The sequence below is a fragment of the Chiloscyllium plagiosum genome, chromosome 34, assembly GCF_004010195.1.
Source record: "Chiloscyllium plagiosum isolate BGI_BamShark_2017 chromosome 34, ASM401019v2, whole genome shotgun sequence".
Taxonomy (NCBI): domain Eukaryota; kingdom Metazoa; phylum Chordata; class Chondrichthyes; order Orectolobiformes; family Hemiscylliidae; genus Chiloscyllium; species Chiloscyllium plagiosum.
This window is the reverse complement of record NC_057743.1, coordinates 37,637,660-37,649,548: the sequence shown is the minus strand read 5'-3', so window position 1 is coordinate 37,649,548 and position 11,889 is coordinate 37,637,660. Positions and strand designations below refer to the sequence as shown.

The window sequence follows — 11,889 nt, the reverse complement described above, 5'->3', positions numbered from 1 at the left end:
TAACAAAGAGATGGGGTACTGGGCTAATGGTCGGATACTTGGTAGTGTGGATGAGCAGAGGGATCTTGGTGTCCATGTACACAGATCTTTGAAAGTTGCCACCCAGGTAAATAGTGCGGTGAAGATGGCATATGGCGTACTGGCTTTTATTGGTAGAGGAATTGAGTTCCGGAGCCCTTAGGTCATGTTGCAGTTGTATAAGACTCTGGTGCGGCCGCATCTGGAGTATTTTGTGCAGTTTTGGTCGCCATACTATAGGAAGGATGTGGTGGCACTGGAACGGGTGCAGAGGAGGTTTACCAGGATGTTGCCTGGTATGGTAGGAAGATCGTATGAGGAAAGGCTGAGGTACTTGGGGTTGTTTTCATTGGAGAAAAGAAGGTTTAGGGGTGACTTGATAGAGGTGTACAAGATGATTAGGGGTTTAGATAGGGTTGACAGTGAGAATCTTTTTCCACGTATGGAGTCAGCTATTACAAGGGGGCATAGCTTTAAATTAAGGGGGGGTAGGTATAGGATAGATGTTAGGGGTAGGTTCTTTACTCAGCGAGTCGTGAGTTCATGGAATGCCCTGCCAGTAGCAGTGGTGGACTCTCCCTCATTATGGGCATTTAAGCGGGCATTGAATAGGCATATGGAAGATAGTGGGCTAGTGTAGGTTAGGTGGGCTTGGACCGGCGCAACATCGAGTGCCGAAGGGCCTGTACTGCGCTGTATTCTTCTATGTTCTATGTCTCAGCCAAGGGGTGAGATTGAGGAGGTCACTCCATTTAAGAAAGGCTGTAAGGAAAAGCCAGGGACCCATAAACCAGTGATACTTACGTTAGAGATGGGTAAATTGTTGGAGGGATTCTGAGAAATATATAATTTACACGTACTTGAAAAGGCAAGGACAGATAAGGGATAGTCAATATGACTGCGTATGTGGGAAACTGTGTCTTACTAACTTGTTTCAGATTTTTGAAGAGGTGCCAAAGATGATTGAAGGCAGAGCAGTCAACATTGTCAAAATGGACTTCAGTAAAGCATTCAATAAGGTTCTGCATGGTAGGTAGATTAATAAGGCTAGATCACGTTATCCCAGGGTGAACTACCCAGTTAGATACAAAATTTGTCTTGAAGATAGGAGACAGAAGATGCAGCAAAGGGCTGCTTTTCGGACTGGAGGCCTGTGACTGACTGTGTGTCACAAGGATCAGTGTTGGGTCGACTGCTTTTTGTCATTTATAATAATGATTTGGATGTAAACACAGCAGGTACGGTTTGTAAGTTTGCAGATGAAACCAAAATAGGTGGTATAGTGGACAGTGAATTATGATACATTGAGTACAATAGGAGCTTGATCAGATGGGCCAATGGGCTGAGGAGCTGCAGATGGAATTTAATTTAGATAAATGCGAGGTGTTGCATTTTGGTAAGAAAAATCAGGGCAAGACTTAAACAGTTACTGGTAGCGCCCTGGGGCATATTGCCAAACAAGGGCAAATGGGTGTAGGTGCATAGTTCCTTGAAAGTGGAGTTGCAGGTAGACAGGGTGAAGACCGCATTTGGCATGCTTACCTTCATTGGTCAGAACACAGAACAGGAGTTGGGAGGTCATGTTGCAATTGCACCGGAAGCTGGTGCGATCACCTTTCAAGTATTGCTCACAATTCGGGCTGCCCTTTTATAGGAAAAATGTTGGTCAACTGGAGAGGGTGCAGAAAAGATTTACAAGGATGCTGCCAGGACTGGAGGGTTTGAGTTTATAGGGAAAGGCTGAATAGGCTGGGGATATTTTCCCCTTCTGGAGTGTCGGAGGTTGGGGGGTGACCTTATAGAGGTTTATAAAATCATGAAGGGCATGGATAGGGTGAATAACCAAGATAGTTTTTCAGAGGCTGGGGGAGTCCAATACAAGAGGACATAGGTCTATGGCAAGAGGGGAAAAGTTTAAAAAAGGACCTGAGGGATGGTATGCGTATAGGACGAGCTGCAAGGTGAAGTGGAGGTTGTGGGTACAATTATGACATTTAAAAGGCACCTGGATGGGTATATGATCAGGAAGGGTTGAGGGGGATATGGGCCAAATGGGGCTAGGTCAGACTGGGATGTCTGGTAGGTTCGGACAAGTTGAACCAAAGAGTCTGTTTCCATGCTGTATGACTAATTGCTCACAATACTCCAGGTGCTGCTTAATCAAAGCTTTCTACAGCTGCAGCATGGCTTGCACAAATAGCCACATATAAGCCTTGATTACTCTAACCTACATCTTAAGAATTAAGTAGGAACTGCAACTGTAGTAGTATAATTTGAATCTATGCGGAACTGTAGTTGGAAACGTTACTATTGCAAAAGAATAAAACCTAAATGCATTAATTTAGGTATCAAACTTACTTCACAGTTGTGCTGATTTTCAATCTTCTAATTCCAGGTGTTGGAAACTGCCTAGAATTGAGATATGATACATGCTGCATACTCTTGTCGAAGCTTTCAATATCATCCCCTTCCATGCTAAGGAGTGATTGGGTGGGATTGAAGTGAATCTATAGGAGAAAAATGAATTTGAAAAGAGCATTCAATTTGCTTCAAAACTATTTTTTCCCCTCAGTCGGGAGCTTTCACTGTCCATGGATCATGCACTTTAATGTACTGCACTGAGATAGCACCTTCTAAGATCTTAACCATTACCATCCACAAGGAGAAAGGCAAAAGGTACAAGGAAACAATACAACTTTCTAGTTTCCAAGCCACATCGTCCTGGACTTGGAAATATATCACTGCTCCTAAACCCTGGAACTCCTTCCCTCAAGGCACTATGGGTCTTAGACAATAAACAGGCTGCAGCTGTTCAATATGGCAGCTTACCAACATCTTCAAGGACAACTTATGGGGGGGGAAACTGTCCAAGCCAGCAAATCCACATTTCACAAATGAAACAAACCCAAAACTATAAAGTTCTGAACATGTCCACAAAAGGGCCACTGTGAATCTTAGCACAAGGAAACATGAAGTCATAGTGCACTGAACCATGCAGAGACTTAAACCAGCGCGAGGTTATCCACCAATGTCTCACTGATTAGATAATTCACATAACATGCAGTTAAGAACAGTTCTTAATTTATCTTGCCATATACCTTTTTGTACAAGATAATGAAACAATACTCAACATTATAAGTGTTTTTAACCAGCTGTGGCCTACTGGTTTATGCAGGCGACTAGAACTTTGCGAAAAAACGCTTTTTGCTTCTTTGAAATTGAAAGCTGATTTGACTTCAAACAATAGCAAGGTTGCAATCAAAAAACATTTGTAAGTTAGCATAGGAAACTTAAAAAATGCACAATTTAATAAGATGAGGATTTCTTTATCTTATTCATTTATGGGATGAGGGTGTCCTGGCTCGGCAGCATTTATTGCTTAGAGGTAAGAGGAGATCAGTTTATGAAAATCTTAAAATTAATGGGAAAAGGAAATTTGTGCAGAAACCTCTTCTAGAAAAACAACCTGACTTTAGAAAAAGCCTGAAGACAATATTGGATGTCATTGCAAAAACGGCCAGTTCAGTAAGATATGAAATGGCAGCCTGTCCCTCTGATCACATATCCTGAAAGGGGTTATTCCCTGCAGGTTAACACTAGCCAATAAGAATGCAATTACTACCCAACTGTAGCTTCAGAGCAGAAATTGATTTCTCAGAGAAAGATTTCTCAATGAAGGCTTGTACTGCAATGTGAAGAAAGCACTATTAGCTCTTACCATCACACCTTTGTAACCATTCCCAGAATCCAAGAGATCCAGTCCTTCTTTACAGGTGTACAAGCAGTCAATCACCTTTTTACTCTCAAGTTTGCCAGCTCGAATCATCAAACCAGCTAAATTGCCAAGAAAGAACTGAGTCATGCGAAGTTCACCACCTGGAAAGTGAAAATTTAATATAAATATGGCTTTTTTTTTTAATGTTTAGCCATCTTTTATGATTCCCACATTCGTGCATTCATGCAGGTTAGTGATACTTCCATTCTCTCCACAATTCGCTTCTGGCTTCATGTGTGCATAAAGATGACTTGTCTTCATGCATGTAGGGTTTGGCAAAAATGCAGCACTTCACAGCAGTCAATAAAATTTATGAAAATGGAAGGAACAACAGGAATGGAGTGAGTTGCTGTGCCAGCTTTCTTTAGTACAGTGAGGTGGTACATGAATTAAACATATGCTATTTGCCAGATCATAAGCAACCAAGACTCATTGCCTGAATGGCCTTCAATATTCTACAATTTGTCAAACTATATAGTGCATCCAACTATGGGATTAATGTAGATTTAGAATAGCTTTTTGTTGGTGGAGACTCAATGGTCAAAGGGTCCCTTTTATTCTGTATGATTCTATGAATTGGTTCCTGAAGAATGGTACCCACAAAAGGAACAGTGCAACTTTGACAGTGGTAAGGTTCTTCAATGTTTTTTAAATAAATAAGACTTTTCTGCCGTGTATGAAATTCATTTTGGGCTTGTATAAGTAAAACCCACTCTCAAACCTTGCACTATTTTTCGAGTCACTGGAAATCCAGTTTTGTTTATAAAGTTGTATCCATAGAAGTCCAAATCAATAAAATTCCCTGTAGAAAACGACTTCCATTTACTGAATGGAATAGACAGAGTTGCATCTTACCTACATAAAGTCTGAGATTTAGGGATAAATTAATTGAGGACTGGAGGGTGCTAATCATTGACTGGGAGGCAAGTATTTTGTTTCATTAAGAGCATTGGTGCATGAGCTCTGCAGAAACAATAAGGCCCCAAATAGTAGACTCTATATTAGAACAGAAAGTTCAGTGGAATTAAATACCTAACTTTGAAAAGCAACAACACTATTTTAATTAACTAATCTCATAGCAAAAAGAATCAGTTGTATTTGGCTTGAACATAATTCTGATTAGTGAGAGGTTTGTGAATTCAGAATGACATCTGATAACAAACACTAAGACCAAAATTTAAGCAGCCACGTAACTGATAAATAACTATTCTACAATTTTAGACTTAAAGTTTAATTTAAAGCACCTAAACATAGATAAAATTTGATCAATTAGGCTTGCAATATGGCTCACTTACATTTCCTGGATGCTGCTTTAGTCATTTGCAAGGTCCTGTCCCTGACAGGCAAAGCAAGCATTCCCAAGCATCGTCCTTTCAATTAAAGGAAAGCATTGGAAACAAAATGCTTCCAGCTGTATTCCCCATGGTAATACTTCAACCAGAGTCCACCTGCTAACCAATCAACACTCCTCGTGCTGTATAAATTCCTTTTACAATTTGGCATTCTTGCATCTGTCCAAGAGTGCAAGATGAGAACATGCCCTTTTTCTCAGCAATACTTCAATTCAGAAACATTATGCTTAATAGGGCCGTTATTTAGGTTAGGTTTTTTTTAAGAAACAGATAACACTACTTAAAACCATCTCACTGACATTCAGCATGCACAAAGGGACATACTTCTCTAACAACCCCATGCTTGCCAACAAAACAAAACATCTTGGTAGCAAAATGCAGGAGTCAGTGAAAAAGCAGCGTGATGCAGCCAAAGTGGATAAAAACATATAATGAATATTTCATGCTAATTTTGGAAATTAAACAGGAGGGAAACCCCCAGCAACCTGGATAGGCTTCAGTCACAGTTTCATTTTCGCTTCCTGTATATTCTGTAGAAAAAGCAAGACAAAAGAAAGAGGAGATTTGGGGTAAAGGATTGGGGAATCTAACTGCACTTATCAAGATAATGGAAAATTCCTATGGCAAATAGGTTAATAGAAATCCTCCACTATGGATTGGAACCATCAAGTTTGCTTTCTCATTTGCATATAAAATATTTGTACCATTACATAGCAAACTTGTGAAGTTCTTCCTGTTTTGTGACCTGGTTGATGCTTGGAGAAGTATGGATCTAGAAATGGCAATAACTCTTCAGTACCTTGTACATGGGAATGACTCCTTGGACATGTCTGGATAATGAAAACTGGCAGGTCATTGGGCTGATAGACAGCTGTATCAGTTTCTACTCAACATCTCTAACCATGTTCTTTGAGAAAGGGGCTGTTGGATAGGAGCTGGAACTCCAACTGATATTTTCACTTCTAGCTCTAGAGTACTGGGCTTAACAGTAGCACCCATTCAGGCGAGGATAGACCAGGACCTCTATCTCTACAGACGAGGTAATTATTTTCACTAATCTAAAAGGGAAATTGCCTTTGAATGGTATTTGAAGATCTTTGTATTTAAAATGGTTGTTTCTAAAACTATATGTAGTAAAGTAGCCAAGTAAAAGCAGCAATTAATACATGTAGGTGGCACTAAGGCAAAGTGCAATAATTTCTACATGACATTAGCTGTTGTAGAAATAAAGTAAATGCGAATGCTAGTTTTATTTTTAGAATTTTTCTCCCTCCTTACTGGAGAAGGTAATGGCTCACGCAGGAGCCTAGATCCAGAAACTATGCTGAACTTCAGCAATGTGGGTGGTCAATTGTCAATCGTCAATCCACACCACAAACATTAGTGGGCAATTCAACTAGAGTGAAAGTAAAAGTCACAACTTTGCAGATGACTTGCAAGGATAGGACAACGCAAAGGTGTTTTCAAGAGGCAGTCACTGCACAGTAATCAGCTATTGGAATTCTTGTTAAAACCACAATTAAAAAATTAATTGGTTACTTTCATCAATACTCTTTACAATCAGAGTTTTATACAGTATTGACTCAACTATTCTACCACCTGCAAAGGTCACACCAAAGTCATTTTATCCCATGTTACCTTGCCAACATGCTCCTACCACCAACTGAGTATCAATCTTTGAATGGTGGAGAGGATAGTCTTCAGTGACTAGGAATGGATCATATGATACCCCATCCACATATAGGGCCACAGTAGGGATGTCAACGTTTAGCACATAGTGATGCCATTCTTTATCGCACACCTACAAAACATGGGAGTGTAAGGTCAAAGACGGAAAATGCACTATATCTGTTGAGAAAATGAGTAGTTAAAGAAAAAACTTAAAGAATCAGGGCATTGCTTCAAATCCATAAATCTGATCATTACATCAACTTTTAAAATCCAAGCTCCTTAGGTGGGCACTGAAGGTGTTTCAGTTCTTAAGTGCAATTCTGGTCAGCCTGATATAGGAAAAACGTTGTTAAATGTGTGAGGGTGCAGAAAAGATATACAAGGATGTTGCCAGGACCAAAGGGTTTGAGTTATAGGAGAAGGACGCTGAATAGGCTGGGGCTTTTACCATGCAGCATTGGAGTTTGACAGGTGACCATATACAGGTTTATAAAATCATGAGGGGCATGGATAGGGTGAATAGTCAAGGTCCTTTTCCGAAGGTGAGGGAATTCAAAACTAGAAGGCATAGGTTTGAGGCGAGAAGGGAAGATTTAAAAAATGACTTGCGGGGTTACTTTTTTTTATGCAGAAGGTGCCATGTGTATGGAAGGAGCTGCCAGAGGAAATGGGGGCAGGTGCAATTACCACATTTAAAAAGGTATCTGGATGGGTATTTGAATAGGAAGGGTTTAGAGGGATATGGACGAAATGCTGGCAAATGGGACTACATCAGACTGGGATGTCTGGTTGATGCAGACGAGTTGAACCAAATAGTTGGCCCATTTCCATGCTGTCTGACTCGGACTACTGAAAACTGCAAAAAAAAAGGAACATTAATATCTTACTTGCTTCAACTGGAAGACAAGACCATTATCACAATATCTTAACCTAAGCACAATAGTAGTGTCTGCACACATCATTTGTCCTAACTTACTCTGCCTAGATAAAGTATGGCCAGAGTGTTTGGTTGTGACTGAAGTATTCTAAACTAAGATTCTCAATTGGATGAGTTTGCTTGAACAGTTACTGATGACATCAGGAACAGCTGCAAATTCTGATCCATCATGCATGAAGTTAAAGGAGGGTAAATGTACCCAAATACGTGTAGAGTAAATGCATGTTCCAAAAATATCTTAGTCCCAACCTCAAAAGATTGCATATGTTATTTTTCTATTTGTATAACAGTATGAATACAAATGACCTTGCAGATTAGATTATTTTGATCTGATAATTGGATTTAGGATGCCAAATTTCTTTGGCATAGAATCCTTAAAGCTAAGATTTGCATTTATACACAGCAGGATTTGAACCAAGGCTCCACAGATATAAATCCAGTACGAACCCACTGGTCCACAAAGTCTCAATTTATAACTTTTATCATTATCTTCAAATGGAGTTGCATGACTTTCACAGGTTTTCTTAGTAAAGCCAAAACCCATCTCTGCATTTTAAACACACCACCTGTTACAAGACAAAATTCCAGATAGTCTTCACTCAAACTGAGCTCAAAACGGAAGGGCAAAATCATTGTGCCTTTGCACTGTATTATTGTACAAGGAAAGCAAATATTTTCCCATGATTCTTAAATGTCTCTAAGTTCCAGTATAGTACACAGCTGCTGTATGATGAAAACAAGTTAACATACAGGTTCCATTTGTCAAAAACACAACCAGACAGCTAAACATTAAAGTAAAAAGTGCACTGGGAGCCACCTGCTATTTGACCAGGGTGTTAATTCACACACAGGTATACGTGTACTTGTTCAACATTTTCCAAACCTGATCCAGTTTCCAATGGAACTCTGCTGGATGGAAGTTCTCATTTTCAGAAGGGTTTTGACGGAAGAGGAAAACCAGACGACAGTTGTGCACATAAAGGGAGTAGTGATGACGATTCATCTCTGCAAGATTTTTTTTAAAAAAAAACTTAATTACTAAACGTGACACCAAAAATCAAAGTAAATTCCTGTAAAAAAGAGCAAAAAAGTAAAAGGGACAAATTAAAGGCTAGATCCTAATGGAAACAAGGCAGGGACAGTTACAAGATGTGGGCTCGTCATCATAATTCTCCATATCACTATAATTTCTGGTCTCTGACATATTGCTATAGGGAGGGCAAACATATTACAAAGGACCCAATTGAAATCAAAAGAAATTTTCAGATTTGCATGTATATTTTAAATCAAAAGTTAACTTTTATCTAAGATTAATATATTAAATGACCTGGCTTTATTGCAACTGACTACTGTTGCCTCAAGTTAATACTTAATAGCATGAGATTAATTGCAACTTTTAATATGATACATCCATCAATTTTCATCATTTAGAGTTTTTATATTGACTCCTAATAAAATTCCATGAGTAGCCTAGAAGGAAACAGCAAAAATATGTTCCTATACCAAGACAGTACACAGAGTACCCAGCAGAGGTCACCAGATAGCAATGAACAAGAAGCAGTTGCTTTTTTATAAAAATTAAGCATTTTGAATCAACCTGCTCAGGTATCCGATAATGTACCTCTGCAGCAAGTGGAATCAAACCCAAAGTCTTTAGGTCCCAAGGTAGAGATACCACCACTGTGCCACAACAGCCCCCTCAGTTACGTTTTTTTTTCTTAGCCAATGATATTGAGGTTAATTATAAATCAAATACAATAAAGAACTGCAATTATAAATCAGCTCATTCAGAAAGACAATGAATCAATGTGGGCGGCACGGTGGCACAGTGGTTCAATTCCCGCCTCAGGCGACTAACTGTGTGGAGTTTGCACGTTCTCCCCGTGTCTGTGTGGGTTTCCTCCGGGTGCTCCGGTTTCCGCCCACAGTCCAAAGATGTGCAGGTCAGGTGAATTGACCATGCTAAATTGCCCGTAGTGTTAGGTAAGTAAGGGGTAAATGTAGGGGTATGGGTGGGTTGCGCTTCGGCGGGTCGGTGTGGGCCGAAGGGCCTGTTTCCACACTGTAATGTAATCTAATGTAATCTAAATCTAATCTAAACCTATGAAATACTAGGACATAAAAGACAGCTTTACAATTAGCTGATGCTTTACCTTTGAGTTTATTGACAAAATCACTGATCATTTATTGAAGCTAGTCTTGCACTAAGTTGGGACTAAGTTAACAAACATCTATTTAAAAATCACAATTTCATCTCAGATGATGTAACCATGCATATATACTTTATAATCTTACACAAAAGCAATGCACAACTCTAACACTTTGATGATTTTCACCTTGAATGACTATTAACACTGGAACAAGAACCCATTTTAACAAAGCCTCAGTTTAACTGAACAATGCCATATTTCTACTCAAATTCAGTTTTGATGTTCATCGTATCTACTTCTCAAAGTAGTTATGACTCTAATCTAGTATCTGCAACAACATCTCAATTTTATCACTGTTTGAACTGGTTGCTCAATCACATTGCCAAACTCCAAAATAGAAAAAAGGGTGCTCTGGAGCCCATTTCCAACCAGTCTCAACATTTTTCATTATTTTAATCTCTTCCCTAATAAAATAAAAGCATATCTGAAATATAAAAATTCTAAAAATGGAGAGGTTGAGTTTAACAAATGGGCTTACTGCAAAGGCAGAAGTTAAAGAAAATTCAGAGAACAGGTCACCTATACCTGCTTTATCAGAGTTGCAAAGAACAGTTTCCTTGTCCCCATGAATACTGGAACCAGGCCCATGGCGCATCCACACAGAAATTGTAAATGGTTCCTGTAGATTGGTCGTCAAAACACCTTCTGGGATTTTCACAGCTTGTGTGCCATTGAATTCAAAGACCTGATCACTATCATGGCCATTGTCAGTAGGAAGACCAACGGTCCAATTTGTACTGCTACTTGGTGAGGGAAGGAGATCAACTGTTCCGGAAACAGCACCTGAAATCAAGAATGGCAAGTAAGACAAAAGCATTGGGACACTCCCAGCTAATGCTAACAGTTATCATTGGTAACTAGACAAAATAAGGTTCATTCAATTTGTATTCTTCAATACCTGAAGCAATGCTGGTTTGAAAATACTGGATCTAACATTTCAACCAGAACCATGACGTTCCAAGCTGTTCCAAGCCAAAAGCGTAGTTCAAACATCAAATTAAGGTACAGCAACCTTCAGTTTATCTTGCAAAACATCAATAATCACAACTACAGTATATTTATTTCCCAGACTTGAGACTTCTCAAAGCTTTTCTCGTACATCAGTCTGGAGTCTGATAGAGGACATAACCTCCATCAACACAAACTGAACACCAACCAGACAATGTAACCTATTTGATTGGCACTCCACCCACCACCTAAAACATTCCTCCCTGCACCACTAGCAAAACGTGGCTGCAATGTACACTATAACAAATACACCGTAGGGGCTCACTAAGGCTGTTGGGAAGAAATTCCAGCATTAGATTAGCAAATACTGGTTAACATTATGGACTTTTGAACATCTAAAATAATGCTACTATAAAAAGACATAATCAAGGCAGTTTCTTTTGGTAAGTTCATCTATTGGTCTACACAGAAGGTTTAACTATGGTGAATGATCTTTTACATCAGCAACAAAATCCACTGCATCAAAGGGATGGTAACTTTATTTTTATCAATAGGGTTACATTTCAAATCAAATCTGCTGACTGTTTAAGGATTTAATTTCATAAATGCATCTTTGAGGCCAAGTTTACCAGACTATGTCCTTTTAGTTACAAAGAAGAAAATTCAAACACCACACAAGGATAAAAGCTGCAGAATTTTTTGTTGTAATAAAACCAATGATTGACAGCAACAGAAATCCATTACAAGGAACCAAAGTTTTCTTAGGTAGGTGAAGATTAGAGGTTTTGCGCTTTTATATTCTAGACTGTTAGGTACCTAACCTCTCTACAGTCTGCCCTGCCTCAGCTGAGGGCCACACTCTCTCAGAATTGCAAAGGACCCACTCTGTACTACATCCTCAGGAGAATTCATACTCTCAACAAACAATATTTCAATTCCATCTCAAACATCAAAAACTGGAAGTACAACAATTTTATC

General features: G+C 39.2%; 1 protein-coding gene across 4 annotated transcripts in view; it reads right to left on the bottom strand.

Moving 5' to 3' along the window:
* clstn1 (calsyntenin 1) overlaps nt 1-11,889 on the bottom strand; it is an 88,025-nt gene that overhangs the window by 13,503 nt on the left and 62,633 nt on the right. For 2 of the 4 annotated variants that reach the window (XM_043676194.1, XM_043676195.1), the window contains 6 exons: nt 10,489-10,746; nt 8,637-8,758; nt 6,784-6,946; nt 5,631-5,675; nt 3,737-3,894; nt 2,377-2,525 (listed from right to left, as the gene is read on the bottom strand). In XM_043676194.1, coding sequence (XP_043532129.1) covers nt 2,377-2,525; nt 3,737-3,894; nt 5,631-5,675; nt 6,784-6,946; nt 8,637-8,758; nt 10,489-10,746 — 895 coding nt within the window. The remainder of the gene's footprint in view (nt 1-2,376; nt 2,526-3,736; nt 3,895-5,630; nt 5,676-6,783; nt 6,947-8,636; nt 8,759-10,488; nt 10,747-11,889) is intronic. The other 2 variants (XM_043676196.1, XM_043676197.1) reach the window with 1 other exon arrangement.